Source organism: Hemitrygon akajei, chromosome 9 (assembly GCF_048418815.1).
Source record: "Hemitrygon akajei chromosome 9, sHemAka1.3, whole genome shotgun sequence".
Lineage (NCBI taxonomy): Eukaryota > Metazoa > Chordata > Chondrichthyes > Myliobatiformes > Dasyatidae > Hemitrygon > Hemitrygon akajei.
This window is the reverse complement of record NC_133132.1, coordinates 57,965,439-57,992,547: the sequence shown is the minus strand read 5'-3', so window position 1 is coordinate 57,992,547 and position 27,109 is coordinate 57,965,439. Positions and strand designations below refer to the sequence as shown.

At 42.1% G+C, this 27,109-nt stretch overlaps 1 protein-coding gene across 6 annotated transcripts in view; it reads right to left on the bottom strand.

Moving 5' to 3' along the window:
* Window positions 1-27,109, bottom strand: part of kif6 (kinesin family member 6) — a 569,609-nt gene that overhangs the window by 103,229 nt on the left and 439,271 nt on the right. For all 6 annotated transcript variants that reach the window (XM_073056062.1, XM_073056057.1, XM_073056056.1 and 3 more), the window contains one exon: window positions 4,062-4,146. In XM_073056062.1, coding sequence (XP_072912163.1) covers window positions 4,062-4,146 — 85 coding nt within the window. The remainder of the gene's footprint in view (window positions 1-4,061; window positions 4,147-27,109) is intronic.

Here is a 27,109-nt window from a genome sequence, read left to right as displayed (position 1 = left end):
GTCCCAAGAATCAATTCAACAAATCTTCAGATGGGAGACTGGACCTGTGCACACTATTCCAGATGCAGTCTCACCTAGGCCCTTTATAAGCTGATTAACAGATCTTTTCTCTTTAGAAGTAAAGACCAACATACTGATAGCCTTCTAATTGATTCCTGTCTGTGCACATGAATTCTCAGCAATACCACTTTAGGCTACATCCACACTAGACCGGATAATTTTGAAAATGCCGGTTTCGCGTAAAAACAATAGGCGTCCACACTATGCGTTTTTAAAATTATCTCCGTCCACATTGAAACGGAAATCTCGTCAAATCTCCTCCTACTGCGCATGCGCAGGACACATCTACCGAAAACAAGCGACATGTTTGGTGTTGAATCTCGCTGTGAAAGACGGTGCGTGTTTGTTCAGTTACAGACTAGAAAAACTTAAACGACGGGCAGCTGTTGGCTCTCGCGCAGGAAGATTTAAAAGTTAAAAAAACAAATACTGAAGCGTATGGAGGCATCTGACAGGGAGTTCACGGACTGTATGACCCGGCTGATGACGAACATTGAAAAACTGACTAACTCTTTTGTATTAATAAAGCACCTTGTTAAATGTGTAAAACATGTCTGCAGCAGTATTATCTTGTATTTCCATACAATGTTACATTAGGCTGTTACACATCTATTGTCAGAGATGTACACATTTATGCAAGATGCACATTTATACATTAGGCTGTTACACATCTATTGTACTTGCATAAATAGGTAAAACCACCTTCATACGAGCAAGGACAGAAAACAGGGAAAGTGAGTATACTTATTTATTCAGTAAGTTATGGGTCAAAGTATTTGGTGAGTTCATTTCTAACTCTTCTGGCACCAGTCTCGTTGCTGTCTGTTCTGAAATTGTTAGGTTGCGTTCAAGAAAACAATGAAATGGCGCGATGCCGTCTGACAGCGTTTTCAGATTTCTCCGGTTACCCCGTCCACACTGATCTGTCTGAGCAGCATTTTCAAAAATACACACTCTGGAAAGTGTCTCTGAAAAGCTCCAGTTTCGGGGGATGAAAACGCTGTTTTAGTGTGGATGGAGGGTAAAAACGAAGAGAAAAAGCTTCGGTTACGGATTTATCTGGAGTAGTGTGGACGTAGCCTTAGACATCATCACTTTCAATCTCTTGCTTTGGCTTTATCATTTTGCTTTCAAACTTTTGCTTTACCATTATTTTCCCAAAGCAGATGACATTATGTTTACACATTATATTTAGCTTGTTTATATCCATTTATTTAGCCTTTTCGTATCATCATTAAACCTTTCTGCATTTTATTTTTTAATAAAAATGCTGATTCTACAGCTTATCTTTGTATCAAACTTGGATACAAAGATAAGCTTGGCCCCTCATCAAAATCATTGATATAGACTGTGAACAACTGGGGCCTTAACAGTGTTCCCTACATCAATCAAATAATTACAGCCTCCCAACTTAAAAATCAAATGTAACATTTACCCAAAAGGCTGGTATATGTCTAGGGGAAAAGGAGATCCAGCCACACACCAACCCACCTCCCGTACACGCAGGTGCTGTGAGAATCGAGTTTATGCCTCGCGCCGCCCACCGTATCAACTTCACACCAAATACCGTTATGAAATACACTTTATAGAGTTTACTAACATTAACTAAAGAAGTATTAGGCAATACAATATATATATATACAAGGAAAGAAAAAAACAAAATGCACCAACTTATCAAAGTTCAGTCAGTGTAGTGCACATCGTAGGAGCTCAATCAACGAATCATCCGACAGCCACCTCGTCGCACCTGGGACCACCCCGGTGGTCTTACGAGCCATCCAGCGCCCGTCCACCTTCCTCGCCCGTCTCTCCTCCCGACTCTCCTCACACCCCAAACCCGCGCAACCCCTCCCCCAAGTTCCCAGCCTCACAAAACACAATAACATTCCCCATTGATTAACAAATGAATACAATTACCATATCAGCCATTCTAAAGCGAAACAACGGCGAGAGAAACATTTATCAGACAACGAAGCATTCCTACTCGTAACAAACCAAAGAAGCCCTTTTTAGTAATATACACAGGACATTGTACATAACCATTTATTTCCGCCTCCTATTTTTGATCCATTTACAAATCTACAATGCATGCTTAAGTTTATTACCTTCATTATATCCTTGTCATAAAATGTCTGACAATATGGAACTACAAGGAAAGATACTCAGCCAGAGGAGGCCCATCACTTTTCTACGGTAAGTGTGATAAAATGTGTTTAATCAATCTGATCAGATGTCAGGATTCTGGGAATCATATGGTTAGCATTTCATGTGGTCAAGCCTCCAGAAATGATTCCAACCAGAGCTGTAACCACCCCAGATCCACTGCTGAATATACTAAGTTAGATATGGCAATGTTTGCCATTACCACGATGAAATGGCTGCCACCAAATCCTCAATGCTACCATTGACTTGTTTCTTTGGCAGCGTTTCATTCAACTCCCTTCTCCCCAAATTCTTACCATCACCCAAAAGGCAATGGTTAGGAACAGAATGGGGTCTCTGAAATAATGCTGGACGCAGAAACATTTAACAGATTTGAAATGCATTTAGATTTGATGTAAAATAATTCGCCAGACTGTGGGCCACGAGTTAGAAGATGGATTTGTCTCCTTTATCACAGGATGAATGACCTCTTTCTGTTGCATAAATTCCTATGATTAACCAATTACAATAAACCATCTGAGAAGGGTTAAACCAGAGACACCCTGAAGGAGAATCCTTAAAGTAGAACTGCATGGTTTCATTTCAGAAAACCTTGCTTAATTCACTATGACATGAGAATTTAGGCCAGTTGAGTCTTTCATATTCATGGTTCTGGAAGATTTATGTACTCCTGTCATTTCTTAACTAGGTGCACATGGCTGGATGCTGGGGCAGTGATTGAAGCAGGTTGGGGATATGGTCTGACCATATATTACCCCTTGGAGATAACAGGAATGTTGGAATCACAAACGAGGAAATATATTCACTTATGCATTGCAGCGTACTCCCAGTGATGGGTTATTTACAAAGATAATGCTTTTTTAAAAATCTTCCAGGAATCTTCATGTCAATAATCACCTCTAGATGACCTGCTTCCCTTGAGACAATTCTAAATCAACCACTGTCAGATGTATGGTGCCTTAAATTCTCCAAACTCTCCAAATAACTTAGTGCACTCTGGGGAAGCAGGGAACTCCTGCCCATTTGCTTCCTCTTACAACAGGGCTGAATTAGTAGTGGGCAAGGGGATTGGGAAATGAGAGGATGGAACAGTCATTATAGGTAAAAACAAGGCGTGTTTTATGATTTTGAACCACACTGGAGTTTACCCTCAACCATATGTTTTTCAGCTGTTTGGGAAATACTGAATTGGGGATGGAGGAACCACCGTTGGATGAGACCATGGAGGTGAATCCGGAAAGGGAACAAATTAGCATAATAATAATTAGTAATAGTGTGATAATGACAATTATCCAATAATGGCCAATGAATTTAAGATGCAGAATGTGATAATGGAAACATTTTCTCACCAGTTCACCTACCTAATCTCCTTTCTATGTCTGGATCCTCCTTGCTAACCACATTCCTGTATTGGTAGCCTTTGTGTTCCTGCTTATCACTCTCCTGCAGCTGTTCCAACTTCTTTCCTCCTGGCTCCACCTGCCATTTATTTTCTTCTACTTCTGCTTCCACTTATCACTGACCCACCTTTGTCTTCCAATTCTCCTCCCTGCCGCCATCCGCCTTCTTGGGTCATCAATCACTCACTGCCTCTTGTCTCGCCCTTTCCCCTTCTCATTGATAGTTTTCGTCTCTCCACTTAGGCCTGATACAGGGTTTTGACCCAAAATGTCATTAATTCCTCCTCCTCCCCCAAAAGATGCTAATTTCTCCAATGGATAGTTTATCACTCCAGATTCCATTATCTGCAGTTTCTTGTGTCTCCGTTTTCACATGCTCCTTGGTGACTTTGTTTATACATATGCTATTCATAAATTATATTAAACATGGCCACCAACCTCTTTTTCTCTTCTTCAAGTTTCTGTCGAAGTTCTTCTTCAAATTGATCTGGTTTATTGACATCTACAGGCTCACTAGTCACACCTAGTAAAAAGTTGTAAAAAGGAATATTGAATTGTAGTAGCAAGCAACATCCACCTTTTGAAAATTTCTTTGTTGCCTGCATTCTAGATCTCAGCAAAGCAGGCAGGAATCCCCATCTGAGGGTACAATGAAACATACAACTGTGGTGGAAGCTCTAACAGGAGGTTATCTTCTATTGCCCTTGATGGGGAAATCCTCCAGTCAACATATGTCACGGTAGAAGCATTTTGCAAGGCTGTTTCTGCCAGGGTCATAAATGAATCCTTTTCCTTAAAAAAAAAGCTCATTTTTGTTTGCATTTTTACAATCTTGCTTACAAAAGACAATTAGAGAAAATAGTTCCAATGACATCAGGTCAAAGGTAGTGCTCTGAGTAGGATGGCTAAGGGTGTAAGACCTACTTGAGGGGCTTGGTTGCCTGGTACATCATGATGCACTGGTGCAGTGCTGAGGGAGTGCAAACCTGAATTGGGAGTCATAGAGTAATACAACCTGGAAATTACCCTTCAACCCATCTCACCCAAGCTGACAAAGTTATCTACTTGAATTAGTACCTCTTCTCTAAACCAGGGGTTCCCAACTTTTTTATGCCATAGACCAATACTATTAAGCAAGTGGTCCATGGACCCCATTTGGGAACCCCTGCTTTAAACTTTTTCTATCCACGTATAGGTCTAAATATTGTAGCAATACCCACTTCCACCACTTCTTCTGACAGCTCATTCCATATACTGACCACCCTTTATATGAAAAAGCTGCTCCATGGGTTCCTTTTTAAATGTTTCCCCTCTCAACTAAGCCTATGTCCTTTTAGACCCTTGGGAAAGAATGTGACCATTCATCTTACCTATGCTTCCTATGATTTTATAAACAATCCAGGACAGTACTAAAAGACAGGAGAGGCTAGCTCCATTTTCCCTGGAGTGAAGAAGATTCAGAAGAGATATAATTGATGTATATAAAATTGTGAGTGGTAGACTGCAGGAAACTTTTTTCCATATCAGAAATAGCTAACATATGAGGCCATAGATTTAGAATTAAAGGGGAGCTGAGGGATATCTTCACTCAAAGAGTGGTGCATTCTGCCTAAGTGGGATGAAAACAGTCTCTGACAGTAATTAACTGTCTAATCAAGCACTTTGATTAGCTAGGCATTGAAGGCTTCGTGCCAAGTGCTGGAAGATGGGATTAATATAAATGTGTGTCCACTACTTGGCATGGATACGGTGGGTCAAACGGTTTGTTTCAATGCTGTCAACTCTATGACTACGTAAATCAAGTCTATATACAACAAGGTTTTGCATTGACTCCTCAGTGAAAATATCTTTTATCTAGCAACTAAAGCAGATGAAGCTTCAGGTCATTTATCGTTCTCAATCCAAAACATCAACTATCTATTGACCTGACCCTACGAGTTCCTCCAACATTTTGTTTGTTGCTCCAGATTCTCACCATCTGTAGTCTCTCTTGCATGGTCATTATCTACCATCATTTGTGAAGTTTGTTTTGCTTAGCTAAGATAACAAATTTTCAATAAGAAACAAACATGAGAAGCAACGCACACAAAATGTTGCAGCGACAGCAGTCCAGGGAGCATCTATGGAAAAGAGTACAGTCAACATTTCGGGCAGTGAGCCTTTATTGGAACAGACTACTCTTCATCAATAAGACAGGTTACACTTTCTCATATTTCATATTGATCATATACCATTACAATGTAGAAGGAGACCATCCAGCCCTTTGGGTCCATGCTTAAGTCACTAAGTAATCCTACCAATCTTATTCTCATATGTGACCCTGTAACCCATTATCTCTCACATGTCTATTAACTCCAGCTAGATATTCTTACCATCCTTTTATAATAAGGACTTATCACAGTAACCAATTAAGCTCCAAACCATTATGTCTTTGAGAAGCAGAACAAAACCAGAGCATCATGAAAAACCTACGTAAGTGGTCATAGGAAGAAAATGCAAACTTCACCCAAAATCAGGACTAAACCCCAGTTGCTGCAGTTGTGAAGCACAATTATTTCCTGATGCTGCCTAGTGCAACGTATTGTATTGGCTTCCAAGCAGCATAGGTGGTTTAGATTACAAATATACATGCAAGTATCCTTTACTGTATACGATGTTGTAGAAGGACGATTCTCATGAAGGACATGGGAATCAGGCAGCGAAGTGTAAAGGAGAAACCTGAAGCATTTGCAAGATCATGAGCCTGAAGTACCAAGTGGATGTCCTACTCAACCTCCTCCATTGGCTCCCAGAATTATTGTTGCCAGTCTTCAGCCACTTTGATTTACTCTATGTGATTTCAAGAAATGACTGAAGGTATTGAATACAGAAAAGGCTATGGTCTCCAGTAATGGTACTGAACATTTGTGCTCCAGAACATGCAGCATGTTTGGCCAAGCTTTTCCACTAGAGTTGCAACACTGGCATCTGCCCAACATTATTATCCTGACTGGGAATATTACTATGGTATTATCCTGTCCACAAGATCCTAGACAGATTCAACCCAGCCAATAACATTCTATTAGTCTACACGCAAAAGTCAAAGGGGCAAAGGTTCAAAGGTTCATTTTATTATCAGAGCATGAATGCAGAATACAACTCAGAAATTTGGTTGAAGGAAGGGCTAATAGATGGAACTGCCAAGTAGCACTTGGTTAGCAATAACCAGCTCACAGAAACTCATTCTGAGTTCTGACCATGTCACCTGACCTAATTTGTCTTGGCTCCAAATATAGACAAAAGAGCTGAATCCACAGCTAAAGTGAGAGCAATTGCCCTTGACATTTGGGCAGGTTTTGAGCAAATATGGCATCATGGGGCCTTGGTAAATTGAAGTCATTGGGAAGCATGAAACACGGCAATGCTTTGCAGGCAGCTTACAAAACCTCAAAATATACTCCTTCTGAACTACTCTCACTGCAGGTATGGCACCTTTAAGCGGATGAAGCTAAGTCAAAATGGCTGGAAGTAAGGGAGAAAGGGAGGACTCCAAGCCAGACTAAAATGCCGAGGTGTAAAACTTGCTCTTTCCAGTATCTAGTTAGCAAAAGCACAGTCATTGGAGATCAAGATAGATGACCTAACGGTAAGATTGCTATATCAGAGGGAAATGAGGGACTACTAGATTCCCTGCTTCATGGAGAAATGTCAGAAACGTTGGTAACACCTGTGGGCTTCTTGGATGAACTGGACTGATGAGGAGAGAGTCTGTGTTTTATGTTAAACTCTTCATGGTGCTCAGAGGTAGTGGTCTCGAACTCTTGTTTCCCCAACCTTGAACATCTAATAATTGAGTGCCGACAATTCTATATACCAAGAGAGTTCTCCTCGCCATAATCAACAAACAAGAAACAGCCAACCTTGATGTCATTCAGATAAGTGTCAGGCTTGCTTGATGAAATCCATGCCCAATTATCATCAACATATTACCTGCAGTCAGGAGGTACCAACACATTCAACCACTGTTGGGTCACAATTAGGAATGTCTACAACCCATTGCCCGCATTTTGGGAAATCTGACCATCTTCTTGTATACAGGCAGAGGCCAAAGAGCAAGACTTCGAAGGACAACAAAGGGGAGGTTATGAGGATAGGAATAGAATGAGGTGGCGGATAAATGTGTGGCTGAAGAGGGCAGGGATTTAGATTTCTGGATAATTGTGACCTCTTCTGGGGCATGAGTGACCTGTACGAAAGGGATGGGTTGCATTTGAATCTGAGGGGGACCAATATTCTTGCGGGCAGGTTTACAAGAGATGTTGGGAGTGGTTTAAATTAATATGGCAGGGGGATGGGAACCAGTATGATAGAGCTGAGGATGAATCAGTAGGTTTACAAGTAGATGATAGGTGTAACATGAATGTAAGGAAGGACAAGCCAATGATTGGGTACAAATGCAGACAGAGCAAAGAGTTAAATTGTAATACAGAGGCAAAATTCAAAAGGGCAAAGAATGCAGGACTGAAGGTGATGTATTTAAATGTGTGTAGCATTCAGGATAAGGTGGACAAACATGGCGCAATTAGAGATTAGTCGGTATGACGTTGTAAGTTATGGCTGGAAGAAGGCGATAGTTGGGAGCTTAACATCAAAGGACAAACTCTGTATCGAAAGGACAAGCAGGAAGGCATAGGCGGTGGTGTGCCTCTGTTGGTAAGAGATGGAATTACATCCTTAGAAAGTGGTGACATAGGGTCAGAGAATGTTGAATCGTTGTGGGTGGAGTTAAGAAACTGCAAGGGTAAAAAATACCATTATGGGAATCATATATAGACCTCCAAATAGTAGCCAAGATGATGGGGCTGAGATTGCACAGGGAGCTGGAAAAGGCATATAATAAGGGTAATGACACAATTGTAACGGGGGACTTCAATATGCAAGCGGATTGGTTAAATTAGGTTGGTGTCAGATCGCAAGAAAGAGAATCTGTTGAGTAAAAAACACAAAATGCTGGCTGAACTCAGCAGGCCAGACAGCATCTATGGGAGGAGGTAATAATGATGTTTCGGGCCGAAACCCTTCATCAGGAGTGAAGTAACATGGGATGGTTGAGGGGGGATAAGAAGTGGGGGGAGGGATGAAGTAGAGAGCTGGGAAGTGATAGGTTGGAGGGAAATGGGTTAGGGGGAAGGTGGAGAGTTATGGGAAATAAAAGAGAAAGAAAGGTAGGGCTGGGGGGAGATTGTAGTGAAGGGGGATAAAGAGAGAGAAAGAGAACCAGACTAAAATAATAGATAGGGATGGGGGTAAGGGGGGGCAGGGGTATCAACGGAGGTCTGTGAGTTGAATGTTCATGCCGGCAGGTAGGAGGTTACCTAGGCGGGAGATAAAGTATTGTTCCATCGACCTACGTGTGGCCTCATCTTGATGGTAGAGGAGGCCATGGACAGACATATCGGAGTGGGAGTGGTCTGTGGAATTGAAGTGTGTGGCAACAGGGAGATCCCGCCACAGCTGGAGGACTGAGCGCTGGTGTTCGGCAAAACTGTCTCCCAGTCTGCGGCGGGTCTCCCCAATGTATAAATGGCCACATCGGGAGCACCGGATACAGTATATCACCCCAGTTGACTCGCAGGTGAAGTGGTGCCTCACCTGAAAGGACTGTCTGGGGCCTAGGATGGTGGTGAGGGAAGAAGTGTGGGGGCAGGTGTAGCATTTCTTCCATTTGCAGGGATAAGTGCCTGGAGGGAGGTTGGTGGGGAGGGATGGGGGGGATGAATGAACAACAAAGTTGTGTAGGGAGCGATCTCTGCGGAAAGCCGAGAGTGGGGGGGAGGAGAAGATGTGTCTGGTGGTGGGATCCCATAGGAGGTGGCAGAAATTGCGGAGGATTATACGCTGGAACTGTAGGCTGGTAGGGTGATAGGTGAGGACCAGGGGGACTCTATCCCTGGTGGGCTGGCGGGGGGATGGGGTGAGGGCAGAGTTGCGTGAAATACGGGAGACGCGATGGAGGGCAGAGTTGATAGTGGACGAAGGGAAGCCCCTTTCTTTAAAAAAGGAAGACATCTCCTTTGTCCTAGAATGAAAGGCCTCATCCTGAGAGCAGATGCGGCGGAGGCGGAGGAATTGAGAGAAAGCGATAGCATTTTTGCTAGGGTGGGAGGAGGAATAGTCTAGGTAGCTGTGGGAGTCTGTCGGTTTGTAGTAGACATCGGTGGATAGGCTGTCTCCAGGGATAGAAACAGAAAGATCTAGAAAGGGGAGGGAGGTGTCGGAGATAGACCAGGTGAATTTGAAGGCGGGGGTGAAAGTTGGAGGCAAAGTTAATGAAGTCGACGAGCTCAGCATGTGTGCAGGAAGCAGCGCCGATGCAGTCTTCAATAAAATGTAAGAAAAGAGGAGGACAGGTACCGGTGTCGGCTTGGAACATAGATTGCTCCACATGGCTGACAAAAAGGCAGGCATAGCTAGGACCCATGCGGGTGCCCATGGCTACACCTTTAGTTTGGAGGACGTGGGAGGAGCCAAAGGAGAAATTGTTAAGGGTGAGGACTAATTCCGTGAGGCGGAGAAGAGTGGTGGTAGAGGGTGGCTGGCTGGGTCTGGAATCCAGGAAGAAACAGAGAGCTTGGAGACCTTCCTGGTGGGGGATAGAGGTATATAGGACTGGACGTCCATGGTGAAAATGAGGCGGTGGGGGCCAGGGAACTTGAAATCTTTGAAGAGATGTAAAGCATGGGAAGTATCAAGGACGTAGGTGGGAAAGGGTTGAACAAGGGGAGATAGGCAGTTGGGATAGGCAGAAATGAGTTCAGTGGGGCAGGAGCAAGCAGAGACAATGGGTCTGCCTGGACAGGCAGGTTTGTGAATCTTAGGTAGGAGGTAGAAACGAGAAGTGCGGGGTGTGGGAACTATAAGTTTGGTGGCCGTGGATGGGAGATCTCCCGAGCTGATGAGATCGGAAATGGTTTGGGAGACAATGGACTGGTGCTCCCTAGTGGGGTCATGGTCCAGGGGTAGATAAGAGGAGGTGTCAGCGAGTTGTCGTCATGCCTCCGCTATGTACAGGTCGGTGCGCCAGACGACAACAGCACCCCCCTTATCAGCGGGTTTGATGGTAAGGTTGGGATTGTTGCGGAGGGAATGGAGAGCAGAGCGTTCAGAGGGGGTAAGGTTGGAATTGTCCCTTAAAGGTGAAGTCGAGACGGTTAATGTCCCGACGGCAATTAGAGATAAACAGATCCAGGGTGGGTAGAAGTCCTGGGCGGGGAGTCCATGAGGAGGAGGAGGGTTGGAGATGGGAGAACGGGTCATCGGTGGGGGTGGGAGAGTCCCTACCGAAGAAGTGGGCTCAAAGACGGAGCCGACGGAAGAAGAGCTCCACGTCCTGGCGACCATCCTAGGCCCTAGACAGTCATTTCAGGTGAGGCACCACTTCACCTGCGAGTCAGCTGGGGTGATATACTGTGTCCGGTGCTCCCGATGTGGCCATTTATACATTGAGGAGACCCGCCGCAGACTGGGAGACTGTTTCGCCGAACACCAGCACTCAGTCCTCCAGCTGTGGCGGGATCTCCCTGTTGCCACACACTTCAATTCCACAGACCACTTCCACTCCGACATGTCTGTCCATGGCCTCCTCTACCGTCAAGATGAGGCCACATGCAGGTCGATGGAGCAATACCTTATCTCCCGCCTAGGTAGCCTCCTACCTGCCGGCATGAAGATTCAACTCACAGACCTCCGTTGATACCCCTGCCCCCCCTTACCCCCATCCTTATCTATTATTTTAGTCTGGTTCTCTTTCTCTCTCTTTTTCCCCCCTCACTACAATCACCCCCCAGCCCTACCTTTCCTTCTCTTTTATTTCCCATAATTCTCCACCTTCCCCCCAGCCCATTTCCCTCCAGCCTATCACTTCCCAGCTCTTTACTTCATCCCTCCCCCCACTTCTTATCCCCCCTCAACCATCCCATGTTACTTCACTCCTGATGAAGGGTTTCGGCCCGAAACATCGTCACTACCTCCTCCCATAGATGCTGTCTGGCCTGCTGAGTTCTGCCAGCATTTTGTGTTTTTTATTTATTTCCAGCATCTGCAGATTCACTCATGTTGACTTAGAATTTGTTGAATGCCTACTGTACGAGATTGTTTTGTTAGAGCAGCTTGTTCTTGAGCCTACTCAGGGAAAGGCTATCTTAGATTGGATATTGTGTAATAACCCAGATCTTAATAGGGAGCTTAATGTAAAGGAACCCTTAGGAGGTAGTGATCATTATATAATTGAATTCATACTGCAATTTGAGAGGGAGAAGTATTATTCACATGATCCAGTATCACAATGGAATAAAGGGAATTACAGAAGCACGGAAGAGGAGCTTATTCAGGTGGATTGGAGGAGGGTGCTGGGGGTGGGGATGACAGCAGAGCAGAGGTGGCTGAAGTTTCTGGGAATAGTTCACAAGGAACAGGATAGATATGTCCTACAGAAGAAGTTCTCAAATGGCAGGGGTGGGCAACCATGGCTGACAAGGGAGGTTAAGGACTGGATAAAAGTTAAGGAAAGGGCATGTAAGGTAGCAAAAGTGAATGAGAAGTTTGATGATCGGCAAACTTTTAAAATCCAGCAAAAGGCAACTAAAAAGCTATAAGAAGGGAAAAGATGAAATATGTGGGCAAACTAGCCAATAACATAAAGCAGGATACCAGAAGTTTTTTCAATTATATAAATAGCAAAAGGGAGGTGAGAGTTGATATTGGATCACAGGAAAATGAGGCTGGTGTGGTAGTAATGGGGGACAAAAAAATGGCAGATGATCTTAATGGGCACTTTGCATTAGAGTTCACCGTGGAAGACACCAGCACTGTGCCAGAGGTCTGTGAATGTCAGGGAGCAGGAATGAATGGATAAGTCACGTGGACCAGATGGACTACATCCCAGAGTCCTGAGAAAGTTTGCTGAAGAGATAACAGATGCATTGGTCATGATCTTTCATGAGTTACTTGATTCTGGCGTGATCCTGGAGTACTGGAAGATTGCAAATGTCACTCCACTCTTTATGAAGGGCAGATGAAGGGAAACTATAGGCCAGTTAGCCTAATCTCAGTGGTTGGGAAAGTGTTAGAGTCTGTGAGGCTAAGTAGAGTTCCAAATCCAGATATATTTGCTGATGACAACTATGCTGAAGTCTGAATCAAAGGTGGTGAAGGATCAGCATAATAATAAAGGATGTGGTTTCAGGCTACTTGGAGACTAAGTCAGACTGTGAGGGGAAATCTTGTCTGACAAATCTGTTAGAGTTCTTCGAGGAAGTAACAAGCAGGGTGGACAAAGGAGAGGCAGTGAATGTCATTTACTTGAACTTTCAGAAGGCATTTCATAAGGAACCACATGAGGCAGTTTAACAAGATAAAATCCTATGGTGTTACAGGAGAGATACTGGCATGGATAGAGGATTGGTTGACAGGCAGAAAGGAGTGAGTGGGAGTAAATGAGGCCTTTTCTGGTTGGCTACCAGAGACTAGCAGAGTTCCTCAGGGGTCAGTATTGGGACTTCTACTCTTCACATTGGTTGTCAGTGATTTGGACAGTGGAATTGATGGCTTTGTGGTAAAGTTTGTGGATAATATGAAGATAGGTGGAGGGGTAGGTAGTGCTGAAGAAGCAATATGATTGCATCAGGATTTAGACAAACTGGAAGAATAGGCAAAACAGTAGCAGATGGAATACAGTGTTGGGAAACGTAAGACATTTTGGCAAAAGGTATAATAATGCCACTATTATCTAGATGGGGAGAAGTTTCAAACATCAGAGGTGTAGAGGCACTTAGGAATCCTTGTGCAAGACTCCCAGAAGGATAATTTAAAGGTTGAGTCTGTGGTAAAGAAGGCAAATGTGATGTTGACATATACTTCAAGGGGAATAGAATATCAAAGCAAGGGGATAATGCTGAGGCTTTATAAGACACTAGTCAGACCACACTTGGAGTATTATCAGCAGTTTGGGGTCCCATATCTAAGAGGGGATGCATTGTCATTGGAGAGAGTCCAGAGGAGGTTGACAAGGATGATTCAAGGAATGAAGGGGTTAACATATGAGGAGAATTTGGCAGCTTTGGGCCTGTACTCACTGGAATTTAGAAGAATGCTGGGGGTGGGGTGGTGGAATTTCATTGAAATCTAGCAATGTTAAAAGGACTAGATAGGGTCAATGTGGAGAGTATGTTTCCTATGGTGGGGGGTATCCAGAACTAGAGGGCATAGCCTCATAATTGAGGGTCAACCTTTTAGAACAGAGGTAAGGAAGTATTTTTTTAGCCAGAGAGTAGTGAATCTGTGGAATGATCTGCCACAGACTGTGGTGGAGGTCAAGTCCATGGGTACATTTAAGGCGGAAGTTGATAGTTTCCTGATCGGTCAGGGCATCAAAGGATATGGCAAGAAGGCAGGTGTACAGGGTTGAGTGGGATCTGGGATCACCCATGATGAAATGTTGGAGCAGACTCAATGGGCTTAATGGCCTTATTCTGCTCCTATGTCTTATGACTATCGGTTGACCTTTAATACCATCATCCCATCAAAACTAATTAATAAGCTCTGAAAGATAGGCCTCAATACTGCCTCATATTCTTGATTTCTTTGATTGCAGACCCCTGTTATTTTGAATTGGCAACAAGATCTCCTCCATAATTACCATCATTACAGGTAAACCATAAAGCTGTACTGCTCTACTTGCTTTATACTTATGACTATGAGACTAAGTAGAGTTCAAAATCGAGATAAGTTTGCTGATGACACCAATGCTGTTGTCCAAATCAAAGGTGGTGACAAATCAGCATTTTGGAGGGAGAACAAAAAAGAAAATTTGGCTGAGTTGTGCCACAACAATAACCTCTCACTCAATTCCAGCTGATTATTAACTACAGGAGGAGGAAACTGAAGGTCTATGAGCCAGTCATCATCAGGGGATCAGAGGTGGAGAGGGTCAGTAACTTTAAATTCCTCGGTGTTATCATTTCAGGGGATCTGTCCTGGGTCCAGCACATAAATGTCATTACGAAGAAGCCGTGCCTCTTCTTTCTTAGAAATTTGTGAAGATTTCACCTGTTATCTAAATGGTTGACAAACCTTTATAGATCTGTGGTGAAGAGTATATTGACTGGTTGCACCACATCCTATTATGGAAGCACCAATGCCTTTGAATGGAAAAGTGCATAAAAAGAAGTGGATACAGCCAAGTCCATCACAGGTAAACCGCTCCCCACCATTGAGCACAGTTACATGGAGTGCTGTCGTAGAAAAGCAGCATCCATCATCAAGGACCTCTACCATCCGGGCCATGCTCTCTTCTTGCTGTGGCCATCAGGATGGATATGCAGGAGCCTCAGGACCCACACCTTAAGGATCAGGAAAAGTTATTACCTCTCAACCATCCGGCTCTTGAACCAGAGGGGATAACTTCACTCAACTTCACTCATTACAACACTGAACTGTTCTCACTACCTATGGACTTACTTTCAAGGACTCTTAATTTCATGTTCTTGATATTTATTGCTTATTTATTTATTTTTGTGTTTGCACAGTTTGTTGCCTTTTGTACATCGATTGTTTGTCCATTTCATCATGAACGGTTTTTCATTGATTCATAAGAAATAGCAGGAGTAGGCCATCCGGCCCATCGAGCCTGACCCACCATTCAATAAGATCATGGTTCCATCTACCTGCCTTTTCCCCATAACCCTTAATTCCCCTACCATGTAAAAATCTATCTAACTGTATCTTAAATATATTTAGTGAAGAAGCCTCAGCTGTTTCCCTGGGCAGAGAATTCCACAGATTCATCACTCTCTGGGTAAAACAGTTTCTCCTCATCTCCATCCTAAATCTTCTCCCCTGAATCTTGAGACAATGTCCCCTGGTTCTTACCTACCAATGGAAACAACTTTTCTACTTCTATCCTATCTATCCCTTTCAAAATTTAGTATGTTTCTATAAGATCCTCTCTCATTCTTCTGAATTCCAGAGAGTATAGTCCCAGGCAACTCAATCGCTCCACATGGGTTAACCCCTTCATCTCTGGAATCAACCTGATGAACCTTCTCTTCACTGCCTCCAAAGCCAGTATATCCTTCCTCAAGTATTTAATTGTGTTTTTTGTATTTAATGTGAATGCCTGTAAGAAATTGAATCTTGAGGTTGTGTATGGTGACACATATGTATTTTGATAATAAATTTATGTTTAACTTTAAACTTTGAACCATGGATGACTGAATCTTCGACAGCACTTGGGAAACTCAGCACTAGAGGACAAAGCAACCTACTTGATGGAGACCCTTTCCACAGCCACCTACTCACTCTGCACCAATGCACAGCAGCAGCAGTTTGCACCACCTACATGATGCACTACAGCAAGTGACCACCACCAGTTAGAAGGACAAAGGCAGCAAAAGCACAGGGACACCATGACTTGGATATGTATTACTGTTCCTTCCCTGTCATTGGGTAAAAATCATGGGATTCTCTCCCTAACAACATTGCTGATACACCCATATCTTAGGGACTGCAGTGGCTCACCACCATCTGTCATGGGCAAATGAAGATGTGTTAGCTCAGCCTGCGAAGCCCACCTCCTGTTTATTTTTATTTACTCAGAGATACAGCATGGAGTATGCCCATCATACTCTTCAAGCTGCACTGTCCAGCAATACCTGACAACCTTGAATTCACTCTAACCTCATCACAGGACAACTTACAATGAACAAGTAACCTATCCAGTACGTCTTTGGAATGTGGGAGGACACTGGAGGACCTGGAGAAAATTGACACATTTTACAAGGATGACGTACAGAGATACCTTAAGGAAGATGCCGGACTGAACTTAAAACTCCGACCTACCGAGCTGTAATCCATTCTTACCATGGTTGGCAAGACTGTACTTTAAAAATAAAGTGGATGATGTACAGGATTGGCTATAAACTTAATTAAAAATGGCCAAGGTTAAGAGCTGCTTGGTCTCTTTCACCTTGGTTGGCATGGCTTCTTTTCCATTTTGTATAGCTCTATGACCCTATGCTCCTCTTAGTATTGTTCCTAAAGTACCACTCAGTAATGAGAGAATGCTGCATGGAAAATAAACAGAATTAAAGAAATTCAATCAAATCACAAGCAAAATGTCTCTATCAGGGAGGAGGTGGAGGAAACAGTCAACAGAATTTATATTTGAAGTTTCTCTTTCCTCTGAAATAGTTAATGAAATGAAAGATTGAAAACAGCAGCAGCTAAATAGACCTCCAATGATTTTGTAACTAATATTTTGAACTGCGGCGATAGCCTGATATATCTGTGATTGAGTTAGAGCAATGCCAGATCATTTTTGTTTAGATAACAAGAAAAAAATGGTGTCATAGTTATTCAGGAGTTTAAATGGATGCATTTTGCATGCCATTAATTCAGAGATGAAGACAGCAACTGTAATATGAATAGACAACATAACCCCACATGGTATTTTTATTTTGAGCAAATCCAGGCAATTAGTGTGCTCATTGCTAAAGCATACATATTTTATTAATTGTTTCCATGCATCTATAACTTCCATCAGATGTTAACATAACTGGAATTTCAGACACAAAAATACAGAGAACTCTTTCAAAGTGATTTTGTAACGTTATATTGCACGTGTTGTGGTTTACATGATGGTTAGGAATTATATGCTTCTGCCTGAATCACTTTGAAATATTTGCTTATACCATCTTTCCATTTTTTTCAATGTATCTTGTTTCTTAAGAGTCTGTTTATGAAAGTTTCTATCTCTCAGTGTTTACTTTGGCAGGGTCAGTGTTGCTGTTCTCTCTGGTCTCAATGAAGCAAGCCCTATTTGCCTCCGCCCTAGCCTCTGTTTCCTGCAGCTCACATCTCCACTTACTCCAGTCACCTCAAGAAATCTTTGTGCCTACTCGTTCACTCCCTCTGTGTAGTTAAGTTGTCTGAGCTGACAACAAAAGAACAATATAAATCCGAATATCCTGTAAGACCAGGAATGAGCAAACAGGTCCAAATGCACACCTCCTTGAAAGTGGCCATGCAAGCACTGGTAAAGAAGGCAGATGGCACATTTGACTTCAGTGCCAGAGGCAGAATATGAAAGTCAAGAAATCATGTTGCAGTTGAAATAAACTTTGGTAAGACTGCACTTGGAGTATTGTGTATTGTTCTTTACAGGACATTACAGGAAGGATCAGAAAGCTTTGGAGATGGTGCATGTGAAGTTTACCAAGATGCTGTCTGGATAAGAGGATTAGTTATAAGGAGAGGTTGAACAAACTTGGATTGTTTTCTCTGGGGTGTCACAGCTTGAGGGGAGAGAGATTTTTATAGAAGTATGAAAGGCATAGACAGAGTACACAGCCAGAATCTATTTTCCAGGGTGAAAATGATGAATACTAGACAGCCTAGCTTTAAGATGAGAGCGGATACATTTAGAGGGGATATATTTTACACTGAGAAGTGGTAGTGGAAACAGATATGAAAGTGGTGGTCGAGGAACATTTAGATGGGCACTTGAATTTGCTGGGAATGGATGCATATGGATCACATTAATTTAATTTGGCATCATGCTTGGCACATACATCATGGGCTGAAGGACTTGTTCCTATGCTCTATGTTCTGTTCTAGAATACTGCCACCTTTACTCTCTCCTCTCCAGCCTTGCTCCATCTGCCTCTTTTTTGTCTGGCTCCATATATTATCCACTTGCCTCTTTCTCTCACCTCCAACCACCCACTTCCCACCCGACTCTATCTGTTCATCCCCCTTCACTCCTCTTCAGTCCACCTGTCACCCACGGTTACCTATCTCATTGCTCCCCACCCCGTTGTACTGTCTATCTTCACTCTTGGTCCTGATACATGGCTTCAATGCAAAATATCAACAATTCCTTCCCCTACAGGTGCTACTCAACCTGCTGAATTCCTGCAGCAGATTGTGTCTTGATCAAGATTCCAGTACCTTAAGTCACTTGTGTCTCCAGAATAAAAAAGATTGCCTAGTTAGCGGAACATATGCAGGATTGTCTTGATAAAGGATCATTAATATCCTTTTGCATTTTGTTGATAAATTGGAATATCATCCATTTCCAGCATTTTCCGAATTTTAGTTTCAAATTTACTGTAATTAGAACTTCTATATTTGTCTATTTATTCAGGATTGCTAATTTTTAGAAGGTGCACATTATAACATGTTCCTCATGGATCTAAAGCCATAAATCAGAACTGTTATTGACCATTTTGAGTTATGCCTTTAAACCCATGATGAACAGAGTTAAGGTATGCGTGAATTAATTTGACTGGGGAATGGGACCCGGAGTGATACGGCTACTGGTTTACAAGGAAAGGCAGTTTATAATGAGACTCTCAGGAAGGATAAGCAAAGGCAAAAGATGGAATATTAGAGGATAGGTAAACATTTAACGAACCAACAGAAGGCAACTAAAAAGCCATTAAAGGGGGAAAAGATGAAATATGAAGGTAAACTAGCCAACAACATCAAAAGTTTTACAAAATATATAAAGAGTAAAAGAGAGGGAAGAGTAGATATTGGACCACTGGAAAATGGTGCTGGTGAGGGAGTAACGGAGAACAAGGAAACAGTGTACAAACTGAGTAAGTATTTTGTATCAGTCTTCACTGTAGAAGACACTAGCAGTATGCTGGAAGTTCAAGACTGTGCTCAGGGTACACCTCAGGGGTGTGTGCTTAGCCCACTGCTCTACTCTCTGTATACTCATGACTGTGTCGCTAGGCATAGCTCAAATACCATCTACAAATTTGCTGACGATACAACCATTGTTGGTAGAATCTCAGGTGGTGACGAGAGGGCAAGTGAGATATGCCAACTAGTGGAATGGTGCTGCAGTAACAACCTGGCACTCAACGTCAGTAAGACGAAAGAGCTGATTGTGGACTTCAGGAAGAGTAAGACGAAGGAACACATACCAATCCTCATAGAGGGATCAGAAGTGGAGAGAGTGAGCAGCAAGTTCGTCGGTGTCAAGATCTGTCTGGGTAGCCTCCAACCTGATGGCATGAACATTGACTTCTCTAACGTCCGTTAATGCCCCTCCTCCCCTTCTTACCCCATCCCTGATTTATTTATTTTACCCCCCCTTCCCTTTTTGTTTCTCTCTCTGCCCATCACTCTTTGCCTGTTCTCCATCTCCCTCTGGTGCTCCCCTCCCCCTTTCTTTCTCCCGAGGCCTCCCATCCCATGATCCATTTCCTCCTCCAGCTCTGTATCCCTTTTGCTGATCACTTTCCAGATCTTAGCTTCACCCCACCCCCTCTGGTCTTTTCCTATGATTTTGGATTTCCCCCCTCCCCCCTCATACTTTCAAATCTCTTACTATGTTTTCTTTCAGTTAGTCCTGACGAAGGGTCTCGGCCCGAAACGTCGACTGTGCTTCTTCCTATAGATGCTGCCTGGCCTGCTGCGTTCCACCAGCATTTTGTGTGTGTTCTCTGAGGATCTAACCTGGTCCCAACATATCAATGTAGTCATAAAGAAGGCAAGATAGTGGCTATACTTTATTAGGAGTTTGAAGAGATTTGGCATGTCAACAGATACACTCAAAAACTTCTATAGCTGTACTACGGAGAGCATTCTGACAGGCTGAATCACTGTCTGGTATGAAGGGGCTACTGCACAGGACCAAAAGAAGCTGCAGAAGGTTGTAAATCTAGTCAGCTCCATCTTGGGCACAAGCCTACAATGTACCCAGGAAATCTTTAGGGAGTGGTGTCTCAGAAAGGCAGCGTCCATTATTAAGGACCTCCAGCACCCAGGGCATGCCCTTTTCTCACTGTTACCATCAGGTAGGAGGTACAGAAGCCTGAAGGCACACACTCAGTGATTCAGCTTCTTCCTCTCTGCCATGCAATTCCTAAATGGACACTGAAGCTTTGGACATGACCTCACTTTTTTTAATATACAGTATTTCTGACTTTTGCACATTTTAAAAAATCTATTCAATATACATAATTAATTGACTTGTTTATTTATTATTATGTTTTATTATTTTTCTCTCTCTCTCTCTCTCTCTGCTAGATTACATATTGCATTGAACTGCTGTTGCTAAGTTAACAAATTTCACGTCACATGCCGGTGATAATAAACCTGATTCTGATTCTGAGTGTCTAGAGACAGATGTGATTGCTGTTGCTATTACTAGGGAGAAGGTGCTCGGGAAGCAGAAAGGTCTGAAAGTAGCCAAATCACCTAGAGCAGATGGACTAGACCCCAGGGTTCTGAAAGAGATAGATGAAGAGATTGTGGAGAGATTAGTAATGAAAAATCAATCCCTAGATTCTGGAATCATTCTCGAGAACTGGAAAATTGCAAATGTCACTCTGCTCTTTAATGAGGGAGAGAGAAGAAAGAAAGTTATAGGCCAGTTAGTCTGAAGTCAGTGGTTGGGAAATTGTGGAGTCGTTTGTTAAGGATGTGGTTTTGGGATACTTGGGGCACTTGAAAAAATAGGCAAAGTCAGCATGGTTTCCTTGAGAGAAAATCATGCCTGACAAATCTGTTAAAATTCTTTGAGGAAATAAGAAGCAGGACAGACAAAGGAGAATCTGTGTTGTGTGCTTGGATTTTCAGATGGCTTTTGACAAGCACACAAGGCTACTCAACAGGATAAGAAACTATTGTATTACGGGAAAGGTACTCACATGGATAGAGCATTGGCTGATTGGCAGGAGGCAGAAGTGAGAATAAAGGGAACTTTTTCTGATTGGCTGCCAGTGACTAGTGGTGTTCCTCAGTGGGTTGTGTTGGGACCACTTCTTTTTATGTCAATGATTTGGATGATGGAATTGAAACTTCCATGGCCAAGTTTGCAGACAATATAAAGATAGGTTGAGGGGCAGGTAGTGTTGAGGATGTACGGACATTGCAGAAGGATTTGGATAGATTAGGAGAATGGGCAAAGAAGTGGCAAATGGAATACAGTGTTGGGAAGTGCATGTTAGAAGGAATAATTGATACACTGTTTTCTAAATGGGGAGAAAGTTGCAAAGCGACGTGGGAGGGTAATTTGCAGGTTGAGTCAGAGGCGAGAAAAGCAAATGCAATGTTAGCATTCATTTCGAGAGGACTAGAATATAAAAGCAAGGAGGTAATACTGAGGCTTTATTAGGCACTTGGCAAGTACCATGAGTAGTACTGGGTCCCGTATTTAAGAAAGGATATGCTAACATTGGAGAGGGTTCAGAGGAGGTTCACGAGAATGATTCCAGAAATGAAAGGCCTTACGTGTGAGGAGCAATTGATGGTTCCAGGCCTTATACTCACTGGAAATTAGAGGAACGAAGGGGAATGTCATTGAAATCTATTGAATGTTGAAAGGTTTAGAAAGAGTGGATGTGGAGAGCATGTTTTTTTATGTTGGGGGAGTCTAGAACCAGAGGGCACAGCCTCAGAATACAGGAACGTCCCTTTAGAATGGAGATTTCTTTAGGAGGAATTTCTTTAGCCAGAAGGTGGTAAATCTGTGGAATTCATTGCACAGGCGGTTGAGGAGGCCAGGTTATTGGATGTATTTACGGTGGAGGTTGATAGGTTTTTTATTAGTCAGGGCATGAAAATTTACAGGGACAAAGCAGGAGAATGGAGTTGAGAGGGAAATTGATCAGCAATGAGAAAATGGTGAAGCAGATTTGATGGACTAAATGGCCAATCCCTTTTCTATGTTTTATGGTTTTAATCATCCACGCCTGTGAGATCTTTCATCTAATATACATAATCCAGTGATTGAATCTCCCCAGTTTTCAATAGCTTAATGGCTGCTTCCATTAAGCAATATAGACAGGCCTCATGAAAGGCTATTAACCTGAAATTTTAACTTTGTTTTACTCTTTCTAAAAGATGCTGTCTAACTTGTTAAACTTTTCTGGGGTCTTACTTTGGTGGAGAAAGGAAATAATTCAAACAAAACTACTAAACTGAGAGAATATGGATGATGGCTGTCAGACTACTTTGACTTCTTTTTGTAGCGTGTTATAAGGAAGTGAACATCTCAGATGAGCCTGTGCTAATCACGAGAAGGCCTCATACAGAGCTGTTTGTATGGTTGGTGTAGAGGAAGAAACTGGGAGACTAAAGAATGGTATCAATGGACTGATAAGGAATGCATTGAAAGAGGACAGTTAAAAGGATGTGGACAATCAGACAAGGTAGTTTTGTGTTGTTTCATGTAGCACCAGGGTCCTGGAGGACTGTACCAATGGTTTATGGTCGAAATGACAATAAACTTGACTTGACTTGAAATGGTAGGATATTTAGGAGAATGGAGGAATATACGAATGTATATCCACACACTCCAGAAGGTGACATGACTTGATAAACAATCTAATTAAGAATGGAGTTCTTTTTTTAAAAACTGAATAATAGTTACCTCGAACACTGCACAGAGTCCTGGTCACCATATTAGAGAATGTATGTGAAAGTATTGGAGAGAGCTTGGAGGACATTTGGGAAGGTTCAATAATTGATTTACTATTAAAGCATCTTCCATATCCTGAGTAATTTCAAAAGCACTTTCAGCCATTTAATTACTTTGAAGAGAAGTCTTCATTAATCTCTATGAACCTAAAACAATGAATTTGATCAGAACAGTGTAATCCAACAGGAAATGACATACTTATCAGTTAATGGGGAATATTTCAACTTCTACTGGTGGTAGGAAACATGCTGTGAGTGGTTTTAAACTATACATCCTGCCTGTTCTTTACTTTCCACAGAAGTTAATTGAAACATAGATCAGGATAGAGGAATAATTGGAAGCTAATCCAACATTGGTTCATACTCCAATTTACAACATTTAAAATTACTCCTGACTCGGAGCCACAGGCAGAATATTGCATTCTTCCTTACTGAACAACATCATAGAATTTTTTATATCCATCCAAATAGTGTCTGATTTTGATCATTGGTAATTGGTTTTATTATTGTTATATATACTCAGATTCAGGAAAAAGTTTTCATTTTGCATATCATCCAATAGATCATTCCATACATAAGTATATCAAGGTAGTGTAAAGGGAAGAAAATAGAATGCAGTATTGCGTGTTACAGTTACAGAGAAAGTGTAATGCAGGTGAATGAATAAATTGCAAGGGCCACAACAAGATAAACTGAGAAGTTAAGAGCTCATCCTTATCAAGAGTCTTATAACAGTGAGTCAGAGCAGTCTTTGAGCCTGTTGTCGAGTATTCTGCCCAATATGGGGGGGGGGGGGGGAGAGGGAGTCATTGGGAGTTGTTCCTTGATTATTTTATAGCTGCTTACAATTAGTGTAAGTAGAGATCATGAAGGGAATTTCGCCAATCACCTTTCCGGCTCTCAGCTTCACCCCACCCCCTCCGGTCTTCTCCTATCATTTCACATTTTCCCCTCCCCCTCCTGCCTTCAAATCTCTTACTATCTTTCCTTTCAGTTAGTCCTGACGAAGGGTCTCGGCCTGAAACGTCGACAGTGTTTCTCCCTATAGATGTTGCCTGGCCTGCTGCGTTCCACCAGCATTTTGTGTGTGTTGCTTGAATTTCCAGCATCTGCAGATTTCCTCGTGTTTGCTTCATGAAGGGAATGTTGCTTTTCATGATGGGCTGGGCTGTGTCCACAACTCTGCAATTTCTTGTGGTCTTGGGCAGAGAAGCTGCCATACCAAGCTGTGATGTATCCAGGGAGGATGATTTCTATCTGTAAAATTTGGTGAGGGTCATTGAAGACATGCTGAATTATATCTGATCCAACAGATGCTCCATTTTGCTGGAGTGCTTGGCTTGATCATTTACTTAAGGTTTGCAATGATAATTCAAGGTATAAATTTCATTACTTAAAAATAGAATTAGAACTAATGAGCAATTCCAACAAAGATGTTGATTCAGATTGTCTAATTCTAGCATCAAGCCAGTTAATCTAATACCAATCCAAGGAGAGGAGTAAACCCGGGTCTCTGGTACGTCATGCAGTCGCTCTTCTCTCTGTACCATTGTGCCTTCTCTCTCCACTGTTGTTGCTTGAGTTGCTGTGTTTTCCTAATGTTTCTCATTGTTTTCATTTCAGATTTCCACAACTAATCTATACTTTTCATGAGAATGTAGTGTGCCTACGAATCATGTCCACAGGGTGGCAGTGGAACGATCAATTCCACAGAGAACTAGTGTTCAGTGTCTTTGAGGTACAAAACCAGAGCCAACAATCAAATGAAGTCTTAAACGTTACTTTGTGCAGTCAGTGAAGAAGATGAAAATGTCACCGAAGTAACGGTTTTCCTAACAATGCTAGAATTCAGTGTTTGGTTGTTGTGTTCATTTGGTTGGGTACTGGCTGCCTTTTTACTCAAATCCTAATGATTAGCTGCAATGATGCAATATCTTTGAAAGTTATAGAGTTATAGATGTATACGGCACAGAAAGAGACTCGTCAACCATCAAGTACCCATAAATTCCAACATAATTTATTAACTTTGTCCAGCGTCTTCAAAGCTTTGCAAATTCAAGTACTTGTCCAGACAATTCTGAAATGTTCCAAGAATACCTGCCCCCATCACCGACACAAGCAGTGTGTTGCAGATTCCAACTATCCATCGGGTGAAAAAGCTCTTTCTCAGATCCCTTTAAAATCTATCCCTTGCCCCAAATGTATGCCTTCTGGCTAGAGACACCACTGCTATTGAGAAAAAGTTTCTACATTCTATTGTCGATCCCATCAACACTCCATATAATTTTGACTACAACTATACCAATCCAGTGGGTACATACCCCACTCATTTGCTCCTCAAAGGCTTCAATGATATATATAAGTTCAATGTGAGTATCTTGATGAAGGGTCTCAGCCTGAAACATCGATGGTTTATTTCCATTGGTGTTGCCTAACATGCTGAGTTCCTCCAGTATTTTGTGTGTTTTGCTCAATGTGTTCATCATCCTATCAGATAGCACTGCACAATGCTTTTTTACCCAATGCCCAATGTTTTGAGAGATCCACAAGTTAATTAACCTAATCCTTTCATCTGGATCACTCATAAATGAATGGATTAGGCTAATTAACAGAACATAATTAATCACTCTCAACCATCTATTCAAAAACATCAATAATATACTTCACTGCTGACTCTCGGCCACATAATTCAGCGATTAACACTGCATATTTGGCAACTCCAGCAATATTTATTATATCCGTTCTGTTCATAGTTCTGTATGAGTTCAGTAAACAAAAATTGTTAGCAGTTAACAGTTTAGTGGAAAGGGTGCAAAAAAGAATTACGAGAATGTACTGGTCCTCTCCTTAAAATTGAAATTTTAAGGACAGGCTGGATAGGCTAGGACTTTTATCCCTGGAGTATAATAGGTGACCTTTACAGAGAATTATAAAATCATGACAGGCACAGAAATGAGTGAATGGTCACAGTCTTTGTCTGGGGTAAAGGAAAGAGGTGGTTAGAATATAGAGCGAGCTGCCAGAGGAAGTGGTAGAGGTAGGTACAATAACAACATAGATATAATAACTATGCAGAATCCAAGACATCTTCAAGGAGCAGTGGCTTAGGAAGGCGGTGTCCATCATTAAGGATCCCCACCACGCAGGACATGCCCTCTTCACACTGTTACCATCGGGAAGGAAGTACAGAAGCCTGAAGGCACACACTCAGCAATGCAAGAACAGCTTCTTCCCCCTTGCCATCCTATTTCTAAATGGACGTTGAATCCATGAACACTATCTCACTAATTTTTTATGTCTTTTTTGTACTACTTATTTTAACTTAACAATTTTTTATATATATATATATAAAATGTAATTCAGTTTTTTTCATTATACTGGTGCTGTAAAGTTAGCAAATTTGACAACAAATGCTGGTGAAATTAAATTTGTTTCTGATTCTGACATAAAAGACACTTGGACAGGAACATGGATAGACAGGTTTAGAGGAACATGTTCTAAATGCAGGCAAATGGGACAACCTCTGATGGATAACTTGATTAGCTGGGCCAAAGGACCTGTTTTCCATGCTGTATAGCTCTATGACCCTGACATATACATTTAAATAAAATGGGCAAAATAATAACTGGCTCTTATCTAATCTGGTTCATGAGTTTTGTTGCCAGAGAGATGATGTTTTTAGATTAAAACTCAAAACTCAACAGATTATGGAAATCCACTGAAAACTTGTAGCATTAGTAAAAAGCAAGAATGTTGGAAAGACTCAGCAGTTCAAGCAATATCAGTGAGGAGATAAACAAGAATTAATATTACTGGTCAATGCTTTTTCAGCAGAACTCTAGCACTCAATATGTTAATTCAGATGTTCAGCACCTATATAGTTTTCTTGCTTTTCAATCCAATAAATTTAATTGATTGTAGAAAAAAAAACACATTTAATGGGATCAGATATACGCCAAATGCATTTGTAAATCTTTTGACAGTTTTATTTAAATGTCTGACAAGCTAACAAA